The sequence below is a fragment of the Vipera ursinii genome, assembly GCF_947247035.1.
Source record: "Vipera ursinii genome assembly, chromosome: 1".
Classification (NCBI taxonomy): domain Eukaryota; kingdom Metazoa; phylum Chordata; class Lepidosauria; order Squamata; family Viperidae; genus Vipera; species Vipera ursinii.
The window spans coordinates 47,382,170-47,406,265 of record NC_139512.1 but is presented as its reverse complement, the minus strand read 5'-3'; the positions used below and the strand labels follow the sequence as shown (position 1 = coordinate 47,406,265).

At 39.1% G+C, this 24,096-nt stretch overlaps 1 protein-coding gene across 1 annotated transcript; it reads right to left on the bottom strand.

The window, feature by feature from the left end:
* Positions 1-1,658: 1,658 nt before the first annotated feature.
* GTF2A1 (general transcription factor IIA subunit 1) lies at positions 1,659-23,174 on the bottom strand. The gene is made up of 9 exons (XM_083362553.1): positions 22,970-23,174; positions 21,058-21,159; positions 19,506-19,722; positions 18,149-18,213; positions 16,414-16,489; positions 11,758-11,891; positions 7,175-7,585; positions 6,266-6,355; positions 1,659-5,572 (listed from the first exon to the last, which is right to left on the bottom strand). Exons 1-9 carry the CDS (start codon positions 22,997-22,999, stop codon positions 5,465-5,467), a joined length of 1,233 nt encoding a protein of 410 aa, XP_083218679.1. The 5' UTR covers positions 23,000-23,174; the 3' UTR covers positions 1,659-5,464.
* Between the last annotated feature and the right edge of the window lie 922 nt (positions 23,175-24,096).

Genomic DNA, 24,096 nt, shown 5'->3' with positions numbered 1-24,096 from the left:
AGATCTGGCCCCCGGGCCTTGTGTTTGACATGTCTGTTATAGGAAGATCCTATCTTCACTGATTGGGTCATAACTAGGATTGAGGAAAAGCAATTTCCCCAAATTGCAAAATATTGGGGCCTGCAGATCAAAGTTGAACGTTTATGGAAAAAGAAATTCACAGGAATACTAATTGTGACTGGTGTCCTTGCAGCAATATTTAAAGGACCCTTAATATTTGAACATTTTTCATTTATTGGACCTGAACACTCTTAAGCACACCAAATACCTTGCTTGGAACTGCCTACAGCAGGGGTCTTCAAACTCGGCCCTTTTATGACTTGTGGTCTTCAACTCCCAGAATTCCTCAGCCAGCGTGCCTTTAACCAGTCTTAAGATTGTTAATAACTGCAAATTATTTATCAAGTCAAAAGTTTGACTGCACTAATGAAAATATTTATAGTAACAATTATGAACTACTACTAGAAAATATTTTTTCTTAAGATTGTTGTGTATCACCCAGCCATTTCTGGTGAAATGAGCAGTTATATAAATTTGAAATCTATTGGCCTGAAAGTCATAAATATTTAGTTACTTCAAGAACTGTATTTAGGTAAAAACTTTTAAACTGTGCTTATAAGGAATAGTAGACTTCAAATTTATGGTACCCTGGAAAGAGTTCCATGTATATTGCTGTCCGTTTCTGGAAAGAGGAAGGCTATAAAGTTAACAAGAAGTTGGTTCTCTTTTACTTGTAACTTTCCTTTGCAGTACGTAGTTTTCATTGCATTTTTGCTGCCATCTAGGGGAGACAGCAAGTACACATTGAAAATTTTGAAAGCCCTAAACTCGTTTGTGACTTGTTTTTCCTGACAGAAACAGAAACACATCACATTTCTACATTCAAATCATGCAAAATCCCAGTAATGTTTGAAATCCAACATGCATGTTACATGTACACATTTCATTCCAATGGAGATTCCATGCACAAGGTAACAAGATCAGGCTATTGGTCTGTGCTTGCTTCACATTTTAACCCTCAAATGAAGAAAAAACACTTTCAATTTTGTCTCAGAAGTAAATAATTAATTTTAGAATAACCAAAACTGAACAAACTACAACCTCCTATGAAAGTAATGTTATCCATAAAAATTGAGGTGTCTATGAAAGGTCTATAGCAGGACCTAAGCTGTTTAATCATGCCGCTTGGTGGCTCCCAGGGGGAGAGCGTTCTCTGTGGGCGCGCCTGACCTATGGAACCATTTACCGGTTGAGCTCCGGATGGCTCCCGACCTTCGCTCCTTCCGACGCGATCTAAAAACATATCTATTTAAGCAATCCGGTCTGGTCTGAGGGGTTTAATTTTAATTGTGGTTTTAATTTATCTTCTACATTTGGGCAGTAGGGCTTAATTTATTTTCAATATTCTGTATTTGTGCATTTTGACATTTATGTCACTGTTCACCGCCCTGAGTCCTTAGGGAGAAGGGCGGTATACAAATCAAATAAATAATACCATATTTATTTAACCACAATAAAATATAGTTCCAGCTCAGTATATACCTGGTAAAATAACCTGTACTCCTTTTCTCTGCATTTGACCAATTAACCATTCATGGCAAAACAATTTTGTCATGCTATTTATGGAGTTAAATTAGAATAAAGTGAACACAGCTATATACACATTAAAGTATTTTAATACACAAAATAGTAAATAAAGTGGCAAGCTTATTTTAAATAACATCTTTAATTTTTTTGCAAAGGCAAAATATTAAACTTAAAATAGGTCTTAGTACATCAAAATACTAAGTTTCTAATTGTATTCCAAGCATGGCCTTTGAACCACATCCTGTACATCTTAGGAAGAACATCCTTGATCTTTAATTGTACAGATTTTACAAACATAATAAATATATTTACCCCCTTACACATAACAGTATATGTACAACAGCAGTTGACAGTAGTAGCTCAGAACAGCAACTAAGGGTATTTCCCACTCTCTTATTTTGGTACCCTAGGCACACAAAGAGCGAATTTGTGATGTCACATGCAGCTAGCCTGCCATTATTCTTCCACTTAAAAAAAATCTTTTGTCTTCCTAAAACACAAATCAAGAATAGCTCAACCAAAATTGTTATCCCACTGATCCCATACACTTGATTTCTTAGAATCTCTTAAGTAATTTAAGACTATACAATATAAAAGAGATTCAAATGCAGACTTCTCCATTGGATGTCCTCCAGATGGAAGGACATTTCAGGAGGAAAGCTATTCTAGCATTTTCTAAACAATGAAACTCTTTAAAATCAAATCTGTTCTAAATGACTTTTGCTGATTTTTGTAAAAAAAAAATCAAAATAAAGACTTTTTAAAGCAGAAGAGCAAATAATTGTGAACAAATAACTTTTTTCCTGTAATGGAACTACACAGTTTATCCAGTAGTAATTTGATTAGGATGTTATTGCTGTTTGATGTATACAGACAATGACAACATAGTTGTGTTAACATTTTTAAAATGGTATCTCTGCAAATCTGGGTATAACAATCATTACAAATCTTCTACTTTTCCCAGAAAGTGTTGTTTAATTACAATTTTAATCTCCCTTGAAAAAAGGGTAGAAAATATTTGTAAATTCATGATCTATTTCCACAGAGATGACTGAGAACAAAAGACAAGTTGTGATTATAGGAACAAGAGAGAACTTGGACTGCCATTAGAGGGGGAAAATATTTTACACATTAAATTTAAATAACTCCCAATATAAAATTATTTGTGACAATCTAAAACCTTCTAAAAAGACAATGTTTAATGTAGATGTTTCAGTTGATTGCACATTCTAGAAAGCCAGTAAGATTAGACTCAAAATATTAGGTTACAATTGAAGCTTTGTAGGGTATCGTTTACTAAAGGAGACCCATGGTCCTAAAATCATGGAGTAAAGCAGGAGTATCTGAAGATTGCAAAGGCACAAGACTTTCATCCTTTGTGTAATTACACTATAAATCTTCACATTAGTCTAACCAAAGTATTTGCTTTCTCTATTTTACCATTTTAAAGTTAAAAAGGTGCTCCTGTTCTCTGTGCAAATCTAAAAGTAAAGCCCTTCTTGCAAACCGTTAATTGCTTCAAAAGCAGAGGTACTGAACTGTTCCAACAGAAACTACTTTCAATTCTAAGCCAAATAACAAAATCAAATAGTTCATAAATACTTAAGAACTAATCATGGGAATATTTGCCCTGCCTCTCCCTCAAAGGAATGATAATTTTAGTGAAAACCTAACAAAATGGTATGCTTAATTATATTGTTAAAATCATGATTAAAATTCAAGTATGGTAATACTTGTAAGCTATAGTCCTACAGGAAGCTGCTCCCATAAAATGTAACTTAAAAAGCACACTATTTGATTTTTTTAAAAGGAACACTTGATGAAGCAAGTAAGAGCACAAGTTTGGTATATGACTGGCTTCCAGAAGAATTTCACAGGTCCTTTTACTAAAACCCTCATCCAACCAAAGCATACCCATAATAAATTTGCAAAACATCAAGTCTGTTTCCATATAGACCTATTTATAAAGTCACTTTTAAAGCTGTGGTATTATTTTAAAATAAATAAAAGGCTAGAGACAAGCAGCTAGTGTGTGTCCATGATGTCTAGAATGTTAATCCATTTGTACAGTGTCACTTTCAGTAATGAAAAGAAAACTGTAGCCTTTTTTTGAGTTTCACAGTGCTGTTTTTCTGAATTGTTTTTAAATCTATATTAAACCAGGGTAAAGGACTAGGATATACTGTGGCCACAAGATACATATAGGCTTAATGGAAAATGGCAATTGATTTCAATGTAATCAAAAAGTTGATATGTATAGTAGTGGTATGTCTATTTATTTTACACAGTGGGAATAAGCTACTTGAAGATATCTACAAGTCCAAAGCCAAAATTCCATTGCACCCAAAAGAAATTCAGGTTCAATGAACAATTAATATGGCCAGAAAATGAAGCCTTCAATTACATTTATGTGGTATAAAAATGCAAATGCCTTACAAATGTTATTATACAACAGAATTAACATGTTTGGCCAGCCTTAAGAGATACCGTGGGATAGAAAAATTGCCCATTGCAATATGGGTTTCCTGCAAGCAGAAATAACCGATAAGATTTACATTGAAATGCAAACAAATTAATTTGGGAACAGAAGAGAAAACTGAATAATGGTGATTAAATGCACTGGCAATTTTGCCTAGTATTCAAAATGTTTCATTTTTGTTAAGAACAAAAACATTAGTATTGAAGAAAGATGGCATTTCTACTATCACACTTATTACTTTACTTACCATTCCCTGGACTTTTTTCACTGCTTTTCATAGTTGGCTACAATGTGTAATATATATATCTTGCAAGAATGAACCATTTGAAGGTGTGTTGCTTCCTTAATATGGCTGATGTTCAGCCCTTTGCTTCTCATTATGAAAGCCTGCATTGCTGAAAACCTGATTCCCAAACGCTATTGCTACAACAGAGAAATTTATCTTCAACAATACTTTGAGATTATATTAAATTATTACTTATTAGAATAAGTGTGATTCAGTTCTCCAATTGATTTGAGAAATGGAAGCTCCTTCAAAGTTTTAGATCCTTTTCCAAAGTGCATAGTCACCTATAACTTCTGCTCTTGTCCCTTGCAGGGCACATTCACTTGGCCTTGGAAAATACACATTATGTTCACAAGTGGAATTATTTTTTAAAAGCTTTCTAATTCTCTATTCAACAAACAAGTTACTAACTTGCTCAATCTTTAAGGATATTTAAGAATCTTTTCTTAAGAGAGCAAAGGGAGATGGCGATTTTTATCACTTTCGTCCATAGGCTACTTTAAAGCACAGCCTCCTTTTAAATAAAACGTTCAGCATTATTAAATTTAAAATACAAATGAGATCTTTTGGTACCAGGATCAAAATTTATATAAAAGGCCTAAAACTGTCAATAAAATTATACATGGCCCAGCACAAGAGATTTAAAAATAGTTTACTCAATAGCAATTAGAACTCAACACCTCAATCCTCACCAATTGGCTAAATCCCACGTACAATTCTGAGCAAGATTCTCACCAATCCCACTCCCCAGGGGAGCGTTTCAGCACAATTTATGCACAAACACACAGTAAGCCTTTTCCATAGTACTGTTACCAAAAAGAAGAGTTCCTTCAAATCAGCGTAAGGGGAGATTAAGCATCACATGCTAGTTACCTTTATCTATAGGTAGAAGTGGTTAATTAAGGTATTCATATAAAACCAGCTGTTGGACAGAGCTAGTTGCACCAATGCCTCAATTTTCCCATTTGAAATAGTGTGAACATTGCCATGCTATTCTTCTGTCCTGGTAACCTTAGTTCTATTTTCTTTATGGTCTGCAGAGAGATTTCTGTTGAAGTGTACTGTCCAAGTCTCAACCTTTCTTGTTTTAGCTTTGAATTTATTTTCTGTATTCACCATTCTGCATCTCCAATGGCTTTGGAAAATACATAATCTCTGCCATTAAGATTCATGATTCCATCTTTGAGGTGAAACTTCCACTTATTCTTACTTCTATGTATCTGGGGAGATGAGATAAAAAAACAAGAAAGATCTTACATTTTGTTCAACAATCAGTATGTTGTGAATAGATGGTAAGTGTGTGTGTGTGTGTGTGTGAACAGAACAGCACTGTTGTATATGTTTCTTGATCTAAAACCTTTGTTCTAAGTTAGGCACTATAAATATTCCAAGATAAATTCCTTAAGGAGGAAACTAAGATACATCCAAGTATATAAATCCTATCTTTCCTAGCTATGTAATATAAATCACAGTTAAAATAGAAATATATTAAAACTGTTTTATATAGAAAAGTAAAATAGTATTTCTGAAATCCAAAACTTTTATAAACATTTTCAAATTACCAATTCAGCATGCCAAAGTCTGCCTGAAGCAGAAAATTAATAATGAAACTGAACAGGCACCTTGGAAAGTGGCACCAAAATCTGGACGCGTCTGTTAAGATGGTCCTCTCCTACATTCTCATTACTGTGCACAGAATTATATTTACATAGTACTAGGTGGATCCCAAAGTTTTTAAACAGTTGTCATTCAGTTGAGGACTTTCTTAGTTGTTAAATATTTTAAAAATAAATTCATCTACCTATTTACTGAAATAATTCTAATTATCAGGAAATACTTTGCTAAGATTAATATAAATAAGTACATGGACAGATGCATATAGCAGACCCAAGGCATTTGGTTTTATATATTACCTTGTCATACTGGCACACTACAACATTCTCAGTGTCAAATAATTCCTGTCCTTCTTCATCACTAACATCATCTTCACTATTCAGAGGTTCCTAGAAGAGATTAATTTTGTAAATCAACAGAATTGAGAACAATTGCTGCATAATATGAACACAGCATTTTAGATGTAATTTTCTAATTACAGAGTCCTCAACTTAGTATCACAATTGAGCCCAACATTTCTGTTGCTAAGTGAGACATTTGTTAAGTGAATTTTGCTCTTTCTTGTCACAGTTCTTAAGTGAATCACTGCAGTTGTTAAGTGAATCCAGTTTCCCCATTGACTCGTCAGAACATCGCAAAAGGTGATCACATAATCCCAGGACATTGCAAATGTAATATGAATCAGTTGCCAAATGTCTAAATTTTGATCACATGACCATGGGGATGCCACAATGGTGGAAAAAGGTCATAAGTCACTTTTTCCAGTGCTATAGTAGCTTCGAACAATCACTAAACAAACTGTTGTAAATTGAAGACTACCTGTACAAAAATTTTGGTTCTTTGATTTTTCTTTTCAATATTTAGCTCCTCCAATTTGAGATGATTGCAGTTGTAACCCAGAATGATGCAATTGGACATTTTCTCTTTAAGTTTCCAGACAAGCCATTTTAATTCTACCTCCATACTTCATTGAATCATTCAATAGTAATGAGTTGCCTTCTTAAATTCTAAATAACTGTTAGAAACCTGAAATATCCATAAATGTACTGGTATTTCTCCAACCTGCAAGGGAAGCTTTCAATAACATAACAAGAAAATAGACTTAATTGTTTGATTGATCCACAACAGCAATTAGTATTTACTCAGCCAAAATAAACATATTAAAATGCCTCTTCAGGTATAACATAAAACAACTTATCAAAATTTACCTCCTCAACCTGGCCATCTTCACCTCCATCCTTTTCTTTGTCTTCCTCCTCCTCCTCATCATAATCTTCCTCTTCCTCCTCCTCTTCTTCAGATGATGTATCACCTGCTCCATCCACTTGCAGCACTGAAAGTGCCTGTGATTGTGCTGGCTCATATTCTTCCTTCTCTGCTTCATCTTCAGATGATGTATCACCCGCTCCATCTACTTGCAGCATTAAAGGTGCCTGTGGTTGTGCTGGTTGTTGCTGAGGTTGTTGCTGACCAGCTGCAGAAATCTGTGCTTGCGCTGGCGTAGGTGCAGCCACTGTTGTAGGTATTACCTGGGCTTTGTTTCCTGTAAATAAGATCTGCTGAGGTTGAATAATCACTCCTGTCTGTTGCGAGATCCCTCCAGGAACTGGGCCCAAAACCTGGTTTAAAAAAAAATGAATTATCAATGGCTGTACATATTTTGAACCCAGAAAAAAAATCATCACATTCTAAAACTTCTTCCAGTTTCAGACTGGCCGCAGTTCAATCCATGAATATATTGGTTCTTCTAGTTGAAAAATTACTCTAGAACAGTGATGGCGAACCTTTTAGAGACCGAGTGCCCAAACTGCAACCCAAAACCCACTTATTTATCTCTGGGTGCCAGGTGGGCATGGCCTACTGGATGGGTGTGGCTGTGGTGGTAATGGAAGACTGGGTGGGTGTGGCCAAGGTGGATGTGCTCACCTCAGTGTCGCTCATGGGGAGGGACACCTGTAGGGGGTGGGCAGGGTTGGGGGAGATCCAGGTGGTCTCTGGTAGGTGTGGCGGTAGGCAGGAGGCTCATCCTGCGGGATAAGGCGAGGCAAGGTGGGGATGCCATTGCCACGGGGCAAGGCAAGGGCTGGGGCAGCTGCTGTCTGACACCATTGTGCTGTCTGACACCATCGACTCTTGCACACAGAAGCCAGTGAACGCATGGGAGGCCAACGGTTTCTGTCAGTAGTCACAGCCTGCCGGCCCCTCAACCGGCACACTCTGGGGCTCTGCAACCCATCGCCAACAGTTCAAAGAAGCCACCTCTGACATGGATGGTCAGCCGACAGCTCAGGAGGCGATGCAGTGGGTCGTGCCTGGGAAAAGGAGAGCATGCGACGCCAGGAGGGACCGGGGTGGGGGGGAGGGAAACCAGCCATGCTGGGATGCATCCGGCCATGTGGGACCTTGGCAAGTTAGCAGGCGGCTGGCTGAAGAGGGACAGTTGCCACCTCCGAGTCATGGCGTGGGTACCCACAGAGAGGGCTTTGAGTGCTGCCTCTGGCAACCGTGCCATAGGTTCGCCACCTCTGTTCTAGAAGGCTCCCAGAGTGATTTAACAGTGTGATTAGGCTAGGGCTGCTCCATATCATCATTCCTTCCCAACTCACTGTTTTCCAGCCATCTCTCTAGATCAGACAGCATAGTCCAAATTTTATGATTCCTTCCCTTTGCTGAACACTTTCTAATATACTGGTCTGGACATCTGTTCCTTTTTTGTGACAGTATCAACAACTGTATCTGAAAGTGGCACATCCTATCACCCTACGTCTTCCCCCAAAGTTCTCCTTCCCTTCATAGGAAGTATTAGCCCATCTGTACTCATCTTCCCAGGGGTCTCTCCTTTCTCTTCTCAGCCTCAATTGCCACTGATTTCCTCAATCAAAATATTCCATTATCTGAACCAGCCACCAATCTTCTCAGCAACTTCCCTCAACAAATTGCCACTTATATCCTTGGCTCTCTCCTGCTCTTAACTTAACCTCTCCCAAAAGCCACTTCAACATGGAACAATAACATTCTACCCATGCTTGTTTCAGTCAGGTTGAAATCAGTTGTTCTGAGCAACAAATAGCTTGGTGCATGGGATATTTTGTATATCCCAAGGTATGTCAGAATCTGAATACAAAAATATCATTTTCAGGGTTTACCTCAAAAATTAACTTTTACATTCCAGAATTTTCTAGAGTAACCATTTCACCTGATAAAGGCTCAAGGTTGACTCAACCTTCCATCCTTCCGAGGTAGGTAAAATGAGGACCCAGATTGTTGGGGGTAATTAAGATGACTTTGTAATAATGCCGCTTGGGGGTGGGTGGTGGTGAAAGCCCTAATAAGCAGGCATCTACATAGAATGAAGGCTATTGCCAAGCACATTTGATTTGTGCTTAGATTGTAAGCCACCCTGAGTCTTCGGAGAAGGGTGGGATATAAATGGGATTTTTTTAAAAAATTGATATAAGGTGACGTTATCATAAAGGAAGATTACCAGTTATTTTCTCAAGTTTCTATTTCGTGTAATGGTAACAGCTGAAAAGAACTAATCACAAGAGGGATAGGCAACTTGATTGTTTCTGGGTTCCCACTGTGCTGTCTGCCTCTTTTCATAATAAATATTAGGAGACTGGCCTGCTGCGAAGTAAAGTGGTCTCCAGCATATTTCCTTCCAAAAACACAACTGGGCTCCACCGAGAACAGTGTATTACCTTCGGGCTTCTTAACTGCCTAGGCATTTCTTGGCAGCCATTCAGTAATTGTACCCACAACATGTTTGCAAAATTCCAGATGTGACCTACTCAAAATAGAACTAGGTAAGCAGGAGGGGAATCTATTTTTGTTCCAGTACCAGCTTTGCTCTACTACTGCAGATATGTAACCTTTGCACATGTACTAAGTGATACTATTTCTCACACACTGCAGTCTAAAGACTATATAGTGGAACCTCGGTATTCATCATTAATTGGTTCTGGGAAGCACGAAGAATACCAAAAAAGATCAGTACCAAACAAATTTTTCTCATAAGGAATAATGTAGTGAGTTGCAAGGCAGCAGAAGTTCTAGCTTGTGTGTTGAGTACCAAACAAATGATGAGTACCAGGACAAACTTTTCAAGTCAAAATGTGTTGAGTACCAAATTCGATGACTTTCAATGAAGTTGAGTACCAAGATACCACTGTATTTAAATACAGTATGATAAAAAAACTATTTTACCCTATTGTGATCCATCAACTAGCGCAGCATCTATTTCCACTGGCTTTCCATTTTTATGCCTATAGACCTCAGTACAATAGATCTGTTCACTTAATTCATAATGAATTCAACATTCACTACACTGACTTACTAGTAGTACAAGATCTGTATAAAACTGTAATTAAATAACAATTCTTGTTTCCTTCTTTATCACCTTCACCAGGCTGGCAGAAGATGAGGCATCAACAAGCCCAAGTTCAGGCCTAAACTCTAACAGTAACTTCACCAAAGAGAAACTATTTCCCTGCTGTTATTCTGTGTGTGACCTCTTTTAAAGCAACTGCGTATACTTAGGAAAGATGGACCAAAACTATCAACTGGACAATGCAATTTGTTAGCAAATAAAGCAATCTGAATTTATTCAGAGTAGCACTGTACCCATTCCAAGAACAGGAGGTACTAGTAATGGTTACTCACACTCCCGTTACCAATGGAAGTAGCTTTGATGACTTTCCAGAAATTTCAGTAATAGGCCAGGTGCAATGGTAAGCATTGTAATGCAAAGATCCCCAACCCCAAGGCTGTGAAACAGTACCAGTCCGCGATATGTTGGGAATTGGGCCGCACAAGTGACGGGCAAATGAAGCTTCATCTGTGCATGCACGGGTTCTAGGTTGCATGCAAAACCATCCCCCCCACCAGTCTGTGGAAAAATTGTCTTCTATGAAACCGGTCCTTGGTGCCAGAAAGGCTGGGAACCAGTGTTCTAACGGGAACAGCTATTAACTAATGGTAATATGGAAACTGTTTTGATCACTGGTAACCTTTTAAAGTCCTATATCATGGAGGGCACAGTAATTTGCAACCAAGCTTACTCCAAAGAGAATCTGCCCACTGAATGTGTGCTGGAAGAACATGTATGCTGAAAGTCTGCATCTCACATGAAGTGAGATAAGAGGGGACCAAAACAGATGCATTCTCTACTGGAGCTCCTCTTCTATGGTTTACCACCAAAAACAAGCTCTGTACCCTCACTCCTGATAGTCAAGACACTGTTTAAATACTTCTTATACTAATATTTAGTGACTTGAGTCATGACTAGAAATGAGTGTTAGTATAGTTTACCTATTATTTGCTATTACTGATATGAATGTAGGCATATTTGCTTTTGCCCAACTTGGGGCTACATGCTTGCAGCAGCATAAAAGTACTTCTAACAATCAATTGTTTTTGAAAGGAACTTACTTTCTATGGTCTTCAAAATAAATATTCATTATATTCCAAAATTCTACTTTCTTGTACCTTAACATTTTATACTCTTCCATTTTTGCTCCTAAATATCCTTATTCTGATATACCAGCCTTATTTGTATCAACTGAGAATAGAAGCTTGTTTAAGCACTTAGGTACAAACAAATACAACTAGGTCAGTGTGAAAATAGGAAAAGGGATGGGGAGGGAGGGGAAAGCAGAAAATAGTTCCAATATTATAGCCTGTAAACAAATTCAGTATTCCCTACGTTGCAATTAAGCAATTTTTAAAATCCAGATGGATGACATACAATACAAAAAAAAGTTTAGAAATGTCTATTTAACAGCAATCTTACTTGTTGAATAACAGGAGACTGAACTCCACCAGGTTGCATTTGTGGTATAACCTGCTGCTGTAGAACTACTTGCTGCTGAGGCTGAATAAAATATTGAACACCGCTGGCAGTTCTAACCACCTGGAAGAGTTGGCCTGTAATAAAAAGGAACTTAGTTCAATACTTAAGTTATTGACTTAAGCAAAGGAAAATGACTGCACACCGGCTATCTACAGGAGCTAAAATCAAAGGCTTCATATAATATAAAATAATCAGAAGTTTTAAACAGAAAGTCAAATAAAAAAAAACAAGTTAGTATATGCTTCATCCATTAACTGGAGGAAGACATTCCAGTGACTGGGTAGCACAACAGAGAAATCTTATTTCTAGCTGATATATCAATAGCATAACCAAGAGGGCGCTGAAGGTAGAGACTTACAATCTATATTGAAAATTATGGCAGCTGGATAGTCTCCGCAGTCATAAGAACAAAATTTGTTGGCTTGGTAATCTGCCAGTTCTTACTACCTCTGCATCCTGCTTCACTGGGTCCTTGGACCTACCTCCCCTCTGGCTGGATCCTTAGAGGACTTGGACCTGTTTCCTGTCACACTGGATCCCACACCCTTGGGCTTCCACCCTCCGTCATGACTCGCTTTACTTTTTCTGAAGATCTAAGGCTCTAACAACTCAGAAAATGATAAAACGTGAATTTCAAACTCCCTACCCTGCCCAGGTCTCTCAGCGTACCACCCATCATCTAGGAGAAGATTGATAACTTTCTATATTTAAATTTCTACACTTACACAATGACAGAAATCCTTCTCTGAAAAAGGAATAGGTTTAAATAACCACTTTCTTTTTGTCCATTTCTGAGAGCAGAGGCGGGGGGGGGGGGAGTTCTAAAAATGGAGAGAAATAGCTGCCATCTGGGACATGAAGAACCTCTGTAATAATATCCTTTGCATCCAGGATTTTATAGTCTTTTACTGATAGCAGAAAAGTCCATGTTAAACTCGCTGACATCTATGCAATATTTTCTTTTCCAAACAATAACCATACTTCTTCTGTAAAGGCAAATCCTTTAAATCAGAATTTGGGATGCAGGTAATGTCAGAGTTCCATCAGTTCACTTAGCGAAAGTTCGAAGTTGCGACATAAACCCCCCAAGTACTTACAGCAACCCTGAGGTTACGAATGTTGCAGCACAGCAGCCATTCACTCTTACGAATGACCGCAGAGGCACTCACCATGCCTATTCCCCCCTCTCCCCCCACCGGGTCTCCTTAGGCACGAGGCCTGTGGTATTCACCTTGCGAAGATCAAGAGAACCTTCTGTTTCTTGGCCTGTTTTGGTGTTTCAGGCCTTCGGTGCATTTGCAGAGAATGGAGGCTTAAAGTACCACAAGATCACGCGAGATCAGTAGTGTAAGGTCTCTTGCTACTGATCTTGTGTGATCTCACGGTACTTTAGGCCTCTGTTCTCTGCAAACAGAGGCTTGGACGAGATCTATGGCAAAAGGCTTTGCAAATGGAGGGAAGGTCTGAAACATCGAAGACTTCCCTTCGTTTGCAAAGCCTTTTGCCCTCTTTGCAAAAAGCCTTTGCAGTCGAAAACGGAGGCCTGGAGGGCAAAGATCTCCTCAAGCTCTTTGGGGATCTTTGAAGCAGCGCCCCCTAGGTGCACAACCACTTTTTGGCCAGAGGCCAAAAGCTTCTGGAGGTCAGGATCTCGTGCAACTTCAAACATCCATCTGCTTTTGCACAGAATGGGTGCCTGAAGTCCCACGAGATCAGGGCACCCAGATGTTTCCAGTCTGTGTGAGAAATGGGCGGCTTGAAGCAATGTGATTTCGCTCCCCCAAACCTCCCTTCGGCGTGCAAACACTTTTCTGCACCGAGCCTGGAAGCCTTTGGAGACTTACCGAGGCTGTCCACTGCTCCAGGAGTGGCAGGCAGCCTTGGTGAGTCAGAGAAGACGAGCTGGGCGTGCTCATCCTGCTATCCCTTTGCTCTCACCGCTCGCAGGAAAAGAAACAAGAGAGGTTGGAGAGGAGACAGATCTTCACAAGGTAAGTGACCCAGCATGGCAGGATGGGGAAGGGAGCAATTGTGTGGACCCCAGGGAGGGAGAATGAGGTATCTCAGTGTATCGGGGGAGGCCTTGGGTGGTCTGAAGCAAGTGGCCTGTTCCATTGTCTATCCCCACCCTGAGGTATGTGACATGCACTTAACTACCTTCTCATTCAAGTTACGTGATTCACTCCTACGAATCCTTGGGTTATGAATGTAATTGGCAGATTCCATTACATTTGTAACTCGAGGACTACCTGTACTGTCCATCCAATAATGGTGCTGCCTCCTACCATGTTTTCACTTAAGGAAGTAGTAACAGGAGGACTACTGGTTCCAGAATGGCTTTCAAAAACTTGAAATGTTTTGATAATGGACTAGATGAGAACGAATAAGGCATGTGATGCATAAATTGTATGCACTGGAAAAGGAGGAGCCAAATGCATCTTCCTATATAGTAAACCATTTGGGGTTACACAGAAGGGCCTCTCTCTCTTGTACCAGACAGATGAGCCTCTGGCAATGTAGGGTATCTTCAAAAGAAATCCTCTTATCGATTTAATTTTGATAGTTTCATAAACATAGGAGTCTCTTTGTCAGTCAAGCTTATACTTTAGGGTTTAAAAAGAAGCCCCCCAAATTTAAATTCTGATCAGTACACAAATGGCAGCCAGCCCAGATTCTGCAGTGTAGGCATCTTATCTTGAACCCTGGTTAGCATCCCATTCTCAGCATTCTGCACTAACTATATTTTTCAAATTCTTTCAAGAGTATTAGTAGTTTTAGCCATTCAGTCGTGTCCTAATCTTGGCAACTTTATAGGCAAGTGCTCTCCATGCAACCCAGTCAAGCACAGCTAATTTTAGTAGCTGGATGTTCATCTTTGTATCAGCTTTGACGATATCAAGCCAGCAAGTTGTTTGCTTCTTCTTCTGGATCCACTGACCATTCCTAGCATCATTGACCTCTCCAATGAATTTGCATGACATGGCCAAAGTAAATCTTTCAAGAATAGTCCTATGCAAAATCATGTTGTGCTAGTACAATGTGACATTACCAAGGTGTAGAAAACTACCTTGGTAAATGGTGATCACCTCAGGAAGTCATAGCTCAGGAAGCATGATCTCTTTAGGAAATCACAGCTGGTACATAGCCTTAATTGTGCAGGCACTCTCCTGACTAAATGCAGTATCTGCAAATCCAGAGACACTGAGGGTCAGAATACTCCCAGAATACAGACTAGCTCTTTTAGTGCAAGTAACAGCACCTCCACCTTGTCTAGATTTAACTTCAGCCTATTTTCTTGCATCTAGTCCATTATAAAAATTACACAACATTTAAAAGTTGTTCAAAATTGCTTCCTTGCAATTAATTGGTAAGGAGATGTAGAGCTGTGTGCCATCTGCATATTAATAGCATCTCACTTCAACACTCCAAATGATCTCCCACAATAGTTTCTTATATATGTTCAACAGTGTAAGGATAGTGTTAAGATAGAATCTCTGGAGTCAGAAAGGTCAGTGGTATATTATATAAATACCAAAAAGTAGTCTTCCACCATCACATTCTGGAGGTGGAAGAACAAAAGCAAAAAACAATAAATAAAATTAAAAGTATAAATTCTGGCTACCAAAAAACTGCTATCCCTGCACTGTCAAACTAAATGATCAGTTTTTACACTATGAACATGTCCATTTAACTCTTTTCCCTGAACAGTATGATTATAAAAACAAACTATCCATAATCTGGATCAGTTGTTCAGCTATGTTTCAACTACATTTTAACCTCTGAGCAAACACAAAGTTTTCAAATTATGTCCTGAGATATTTATATTTATCACTTTGTCTGCAGGAAAAATCCAATACATTGCTTTCAATTTAAAGAGGATTTAATTTTCGCACCTATACATTTTGTTCCATGCAATACTTCCTATTAGCTGAGATTTAAGGTCTGCTAATGAAAAATGAAAAGCTTGCATTATAGAATACTTTTTAAAATAGTTAAAACTTTGGAATGTTCTCACTAATCATTCTATGTGAATTCTTGAAAATAGTGCATACTTTTTCGAGGCATGTTTTTGGAAACTGAGCTTTAAGAAAACTTTTCTTGCATTACAGGTTTATTGATTTATGTACATCTTTACTTTAATAGTATTATTATGTTTTGAAAGTAGTTTAAATTTTTCCCAATGTGGTGTAGTGGTGAAAGTGTTAGATTAGGAATGAGAAACCCAGATTATAATCCTTCTTTAAGCATTAAAGATACCTGGATTATTTTGGCCAAATTATTCTTTTTCTATTGTAGGTTGGGAAGTTGAAAAAAAATCTAGCAACTACACTAGACCAGCATGGTAGATTACAATTCATAACTTTCAATACAATCTTTATCTTGTAATAGATTGATATTTAAGTTTGGATAGTTCTCCCTCTATCAACCAAAGTCAGCTTACATCAGCTGGCTCATACATTTTTATGTTTTCCTTTCCATATACTAATATTTGGTTTGTTTAAATGGCCTTTTTGAAATTTGTTGCAAGCTCACTGAGATTTTAATGAGAAGAACCATACAAATATTTGAAGTGAAAAATTAAGATTAAAAAAATACCTGAATTTGTGAGTATCTGCTGAACAGGAGTAACTCCACCAGGCAAAGCCAAAGTGGCTGCTGTAGCAGCAGCACTCTGAAAGATAAATGGTTCAACCAATAAATTAGGGAAATCAGACCTGAGGTTTAGCAAGGCAGAGATTTATAGATTACATGCCAAATGCTTTCTTACTCTTATAATTTTAGTCAACTAAGCCACATTCAACAGCATACATCATACTCCTATTTTTCATTTAAAAAGTAATTTTCTATTCTTAATTTTAATGAAATGAATTGACTTACCAGAAGTAGAGCATCATATAAATCTTTGTATACATTCTTGTGCACATTTGTACAAGAATGTGGATGAAATAACAACTGAAAGTTTATGTTCTCTTCAAACTTAGGAATCAAACTGAAATTTATTCAGTTTGTTGATAGATTTAAATCCAAGTAATACAGAACAGTATTTCATAACCCAGCACAAGTTAAGTTGCCTATGCACACTGTTGTCCACTATGCAAAATACAGCAACTCTGCCCCCACCCCCTAATCTCTAATTCTTGATTTGATCCAGATTTGGTCATGCTTAAAGAACAGCTTACAGCACCCATGATTACATGCTCTCATAATTTATTTTAAACATAATTTAGATGATAGGCAAACACAGTTGTAAAAGTGTAGAGGCCAGAGCTCCCTATTAATATAGTTCATTGATATAATTCTTAAAGTATTAAAGCTAAGAACCTCTCAAACCTAAATGCAATGCCCTATCTTAAGCAGGATTCATGTGTATGAATGCAAAGATACTGATTTTTAATGTTCGCCTGTCATTTTCTGAAAAATCTATTGCTTGTAAAACCTAAACTAATTCTAGCTACATAGAAGTATGAAAAGGTGATGGCAATTATCACCGATTTTGCACAAATCTAGTGCAAAGTACTTAAGAAATAGAGAAAATTTGATAGTTTAAAACTGGGCTTCTTCTCAAATTTTGCAACCATTCTATTTTCTTACGAAAACGTATTTTTCCCTTGTTTTGGATCAATGAAGCATCTTTAAATAATTTAAGACATTTTTCCAGTTAACAGTAAAATAGATTGCTTTCAGTATTAAGGACAATTAGAAGAGACCAATTTTAATGGAAGTGATCTATTGGCACAAGATGGTTGCCTTTTTTTTTAAGAGATCATGAATGTGAAGGCAGTAGGTGATTCTATCTAAATCATGTTTTGTTAAAATAAATTCCTAACAATAAACATAGTTGAAGTCTTGAACCTGGTAAAATAGTGAAGTAGGAAGAAAACACATTGTATAACAGAACTAGTACATAAGTTATCTTCCCTTTATTAAAGGTAAAGGTAAAGGTTCCCCCGCACATGCGTGCTAGTCGTTTCTGACTCTAGCGGCCGGTGCTCATCTCCGTTTCATAGCCGAAGAGCCAGCGTTTGTCCGAGGACGTCTCCGTGGTCATGTGGCCGGCATGACTAGACGCCAAAGGCGCACGGAACGCTGTTACCTTCTCACCGTAGTGGTCCCTATTTTTCTACTTGCATTTTTACGTGCTTTCGAACTGCTAGGTGGGCAGAAGCTGGGACGAGTAACAGGCGCTCACTCTGCTACGCGGCACTCGGGATTCGACCCGCCAAACTGCCGACCTTCCGATCGACAAGTTCAGCGTCCTAACCCACTGAGCCACCGCGTCCCTTTCCCTTTATTATGCACAGTTAAAACATTATGAATTACATATTCTTACCATGGTTGATGCATTCATGTGCTGTATCAGTTTGGAATCTGGCATAATAACTTGAGGTTGAGGTGCTGGAATAAAACAAGCAATCACTGCTATGATCATCATAAAACATTTTACAAGGCTTATTTAATAACAAATTATGCTTCCTCTTCAAACAAGGTTTTTGTATTAAATATATTGTAAACTCTGATATAAAATATATAGTTGAGTACAAGCAGTCTGTAATAAACACAAAAATCCTCAATGTCTATGTAATTAATTTATAACTGTCCTTTCAGTGGTGGGCAAAATATTTTCAGTTTGGAGCACATTCTACTTCAAGGTTAAAAATGGCTGTTTCATGAATAAAATTATTTATGTATAAAATTTATTGGCTGCCCATTTTAATATATTGTAGCTCTGGACAGCTTACAATAATTAATTAGTTTCATAATTGAAACCTCACCTCTGAGGTATAATTCAGTCATGAAAACTCTACAATTTGGCTGGTCATATATTTCTTTTTCAGCTCCATCTTCTCCCTATCCTAGAATGCTATACTTTTCCCTGCACAAGGAAGCGCAAAGGAAGTCCAACCAGATTTAGCTCAGGAAACCCAAAGCCTGAATAGTCTGAAAATTGCTGCCTATGCCAGAGGTAGGCAACCTCGGCTCTTTTATGACTCATGGACTTCAACTCCCAGAATTCCTGAGTCAGAGCTGACTCAGGAATTCTGGGAGTTGAAGTCCATGAGTCATAAAAGAGCAGAGGTTGCCTACCCCTGGCCTATGCATTCAACGACATACTTTCGTCAATAAGAATATCATTCATATCCCTTGAGGAACAAAAATATAATTTAAAAAAATGGATCTTGAGAAAAAGATGCTCACCCATGAATTAGAATTTCATCTAAAGTTATTTAAATTTAAGAAAATGTAAGAAAAAAGCTATTATAGTATCAACTTTCCTGCATACTACATGGACATATTTTGCTTTCAGGAGACACTTTATGAATTCAAATGGGCAACAGCTATAAAAAACTGAAACTACAAATAATACATAATTTATTTAAAACATTTAAATAGCCACCCATCTTATAACAAACTCTGGGTGGCTCCCAATCAAATAATAAAATAACATAAAAACTACATTAAAACGTTTAAAATCAAACTGATAAAACAAAAACTTGGCAGTAACATCAACTGAGTTTTATAGGAAGCTTATGAGGTAATGACTTGGGCCAGTCACTTTCTCCCAGACCAACCTATCTCACTGTTAGGAAAGTATTTTTAAAAAATGTTTTTGGTGAGTGCCAGTAATCTTCTGGTTACAAGGTTGGAACAATGGCGACAACATTCTTAAGATTCAGAAAGAGTCTTACCTTGCTGTGTTGCCGGAATAAGGACTTGCTGGGACTGTTGCTGAACTGTTTGCTGTGGCTGCGGGGGGTGGTGGTGATGATGGGAATGCTGCTGCTGCTGCTGCTGTTGTTGCTGCTGCTGCTGCTGCTGTTGTTGCTGTACTTGCAGTAAAAGTTGCTGTTCCTCTGAATGAAATCCATCAACAGCTTTGGATTGCAGTAATTTGTTTTCCCATAGCTATATTTATTTTTAAAAAATATATATATTTACTGGTGAGCAAATAACAATGTAAGTTATAAACAAACTTTAGGTTGTGTTTCATTTTACTGACATGTATGATAGATACACATTTAAAAATGTAACATTGGAAACAATTTATCACTAGTCAGCTGACTCTTTGTAGCATGCTACCAATGTCTTTAAAAAATTGACTTCCTTGGCCAATGCTGGGTAGTTTAGTGTAGTTAAAACTTAGTATGGACCACCATTTAATCTATTTTTGTATCTCTTGCATGAAAAATGTGGAAATAAAAGCTTGTTTTGAGCTCCTATGGAGGAATACTTGAAGCATATTGGATAAAAAATGTTTTTTTTAACATTCTAAGAGTGAATTTGAAACAAAATTATGTACTGAAGAGGAATGTTTTATTGCTAAAATGTATAATTTTGTTGAAATATGAGACAAGTGAATATATAAAATGGGCTAAAATTTTGGTTACAATATACAAATGGAACAAAGGGAAAATAAGACTGTTGAAAGGATTAAAATTTCTCTTATGTTCTAATTTAATCTTTATAAAATGATGCATAGTTTGCATTGTATTTGTCACCAAAAACTTGTCTGTAATTCATAATGGTGTTTTGAATCTTTGTTGGACATGAAGGGACATTTTATTATGTTTGGTGGATGTGTTAAAAGCCAAAACTTTTTTGATACAAATATATACATTAATTTAGAACATTTTAAAAGATTAAAGCACAACTTAAATCAGAGACATTTCTTTTGGGACCAATGGATAGATAACTAGAATAAAGTCATGGAACTGTTTTTATATATAACTGCAGCAAAATTATTGTATGCTCAAAAAGTGGAAAGGTTTGACACTATCCACAATGGAGGAATGACTAGAGAAAAATAATATTTACAGAGATGGCTGAATTAATTAATAACCTTGATCAGGCAAGAGTGTTCTTCACAGGCCCAGAGCAGTGGGCTAATGCCTCCTTAAGTAACACCAGCTGCCTGCAATTAGTGCAGGTTCGCATCCCACCAGGCTCAAGGTTGACTCAGCCTTCCATCCTTCCGAGGTAGGTAAAATGAGGACCCAGATTGTTGGGGGCAATTAAGCTGACTTTGTAATAATGCCGCTTGGGTGTGTGTGTGAAAGCCCTAATAAGCAGGCATATACATAGAATGAAGGCTACTGCTAAGCTTGTAAGCTGCCCTGAGTCTTCGGAGAAGGGCGGGATATAAATGGAATAAAAATAAAAATAAAATTTACGTGACCATATTTATAGCCCTCATCTGCTAAAAGGCAAGAATTATTTGAGATACATGAAGTTATAGCTTACTGTTCTAAGTTCCACAAGGACTTGCTCATCCACACTTGCATCAAGAAAGACTTCTCGGACATCATTAATGACATCTTCAATCACAGTCCTATACAATTTAGGCTTTAAAAAGTCACAAATAACTGTTTGAAAATGTTCATATACTCTTGTGATATTTCAAAACATTAAAGGTTCCTTAAAAGTGAAAACAACCTAAATTAAGTAAATGTAAAACTCCATGGAAAACCCATATTTTTTAGCAGAATTTCACTTTTTAAAACATAAAACATTAAGACTATGGCAACTATACATTACATTCAAATGCTCATCTTTGACTGTTAAATCAAATTATTTTGCTGTAGGGCAATGTTATACTGATAGCAATTGTACTAAAGCTCAATTCTCAACCAGATTAAACTGAGATGGCATGATTTAGAACAATTTAATAAGATCCATAAAAATTTATTCCATTCCAAAGGTGAAAAATGTTTTAAGAGCAAGAAAAATAATTACATGCTGCATCTTAATACAAAATGTAATATATGCTGTTTCAATTTCCTAATTCAAAAATCTCACAGCCAGTCAGTCGCCCCACAGAACTTTTATAAAAGATAGAATAAAAAGTCTTCCGCATTTTACGCAATTTACAAAAATAAAATAAATAACCCTATACATAAAAACAAGAAACAGCAGCTATTTATCATGCGACAGTCCGGCTAACCCGAATTTTTAAAGAGCTTGTGAAAGCTTCTATTCTAAAGCAACAAAAGACAGCGCTATTTTTTTTGGTCTGTGCCTGTGTAGTGCAGGCACCTCCCAGCCTGCTTTCCACAGCTCTCTCCCTATTTAAAGGCTGATGTGGTGTTTAAATGGAGAGGCGGTGACGTGGGGCTGGAAAGCACCTTCCCATCCTGGCAGAGTCTATATTAGAGAGCGGCAATGGCTCTATATAAACAGGGCAGCCACAGGGAGGAGGAACACAAGGAGCAGGGAGAGAGAAAAGCAAGGGGAAGCCATGATGGATCTGAGAGCACAAAATGAGAGCCTCCAAATCAGCATCAGGACTTCGGTTGGTCAGCAGGGGTTCATTTTTTTTTTTTTTGGCCGGTGGGGTGCTTATTTTTGAGTGCATTTGATTTTTCATTGGGGGTTTTTTCTTTAGTGCAGAACAAGTTAACAGAGATGAAAGGGGCCGGGAGGTCTTTTTTTTTTGCTTTTCGTGTGACTGCTTATTGTATACCGATGTGAAACCGAGACTCAGATACTGACCCTGTCCTCTTAAAAGAACTGAAGGGAGAGAAGCACAGAAAAGGAGGCGGGAAAAAGGAGAGGGGCTATTAATAAAAAATAAAAAAAACGCTTCCTGAAGAAAATTCGGACGGATCAAAAGGGTCTTTCCCCATTTAGATAAGATAGAAAGCTTACATCTCCCTGCGTGAAGAGAAGGAAGAGACGTTCTCTGCCAGACTAGGAATTAAAAGGTGCTTTTCAACCATTCGTTACCAATGCCTACAGTCTGCGGAAAGAGGCGGTTTCGACCACTACCGTAGCAGGTTAAATGCTTGGGGGAGGGGGGCGAAACCTCACCTCCGGGCACGCTTCTCCCCCTCCCCCCCCGGCCTTTCCTCCAAGGCGGGGAAAAACCGCCACCTCACTCCCGAGCGTCCCCCGACTCCCTCCCCGCCCCCCCGCCCCCCTCGCAGAGACGAAGCGGGCTCCCTCCAGACCCCGCGGCGCCTCTTCCGCGAGCCCAGCGCTCGCTCGCCCCTCTCCCCTCTCCCCACAAGGGGGAAAGGGACGGAAGCCCGCCAATTGAGGCTGTAGCTGCTGCTCCCGCCGCCGCCGCCGCCGCCCCGCCATCCTCGCCTCCCCAAGCCGAGCACCCACCCGCCGCCCTCCCGTTCGGAGCCCCTTGCGCAACCCTCGTCCTTACCACGGGGTTTGTGTTAGTCGAGCTCGCCATGTCCCGCACCACCCCTGGGTAGGACACACACCCCGAGGCAGGGCGCCCCCGAACACCCCCCTCCGGACAAGAGCGGGCTGAGGCGAGCTAGGGCCCCCTTCCCCGCCGCTGCCGCCGCCGCTGTTGTCCGCCTCCTCCTCCTCCTCCTCCGCCCTGTCTCGCCTCAGGGGCGTCCTCCTCAGCCCGGCTAACCCGCCCGCGCGGAAGAAGCCACCCGCTCGCTCTTCTTCCCCCCCCCCCCCGCGGCCCGGCCTCACACGGCGGCCCTTGGGCTGCAGCCGCCAGCCGTCTGCTCCGCTTGTTTCGCCCTTTATATAGCGAGTGCCGAGCAGCTGCGCGAGCGGCCGGAGAAAGGGGGAGGCCGCGGAGGGGAGAAGGAGAGAAGCGCCGCGAGAAGGAGCGAGAAATCGTCTTCCTCCGCCTCCTCCCGTCGAACTTCTTCCGCCTTCCTGGCGCCAGGACGCGCAGGGGGTGGGGCTAAGTCGACAGCCATAGAGATTGCGCGACAGCCCTGAGCGCGAACGGGATCTTTCCGCGCCCCAAATTACCTAGAAAAGTGCCCTTCGTCCACTATAAGCAGAGATGTTTTTTTTTCCCCCTCCCATCTCCAGCAGTGTTATCCTTCTGTTTCTAGGGCAGCGTTTCCCAACCTTTAGGAACTTGAAGATGCGTGGACTTCAACTCCCAGAATTCCCCAGCCAGCTATGCTGGCTGGGGAATTCTGGGAGTTGAAGTCCACGCATCTTCAAGTTCCTAAAGGTTGGGAAACGCTGTTCTAGGGGTGCTTCAGGGATTTCTGCTGCGAAAGTGGAAAATAGAGATTATAAAGCCTTGTTTCCGGTTTCCGTGTTCGCTGGGCGGGAAAATGATCCGAAATACGTGATCTGTAGACTTAATATCTTTCTTGTTACTGTTCATCCCTATTGCGCAGACAGAAAATATAAAGGTTTCGTAATCTGTTCTGCTAAAATCAAATGACGAATTGAATTTAGCAAGAGCTAAATCCCAGGATGCCGATGAAAATCTTGAGGAATTGGAAAAGTTTTTGACTGCTTAAAGTAGTTTCAGTCAAATGATTTCCACCCCTTTCGATTACA

What these genes read in the sequence shown, in the direction of transcription:
- GTF2A1 (XM_083362553.1), bottom strand. Translation starts at nt 22,999, where the DNA reads ATGGCGAGCTCGACTAACACAAACCCCGTG. An exon ending in TCCTTGTGGAACTTAGAACA is followed by an intron (nt 19,723 to 21,057) that starts GTAAGCTATAAC and finishes AAATAAATATAG; the next exon opens with CTATGGGAAAACAAATTACT. An exon ending in ACATGAATGCATCAACCATG is followed by an intron (nt 16,490 to 18,148) that starts GTAAGAATATGT and finishes TTTATCTTTCAG; the next exon opens with AGTGCTGCTGCTACAGCAGC.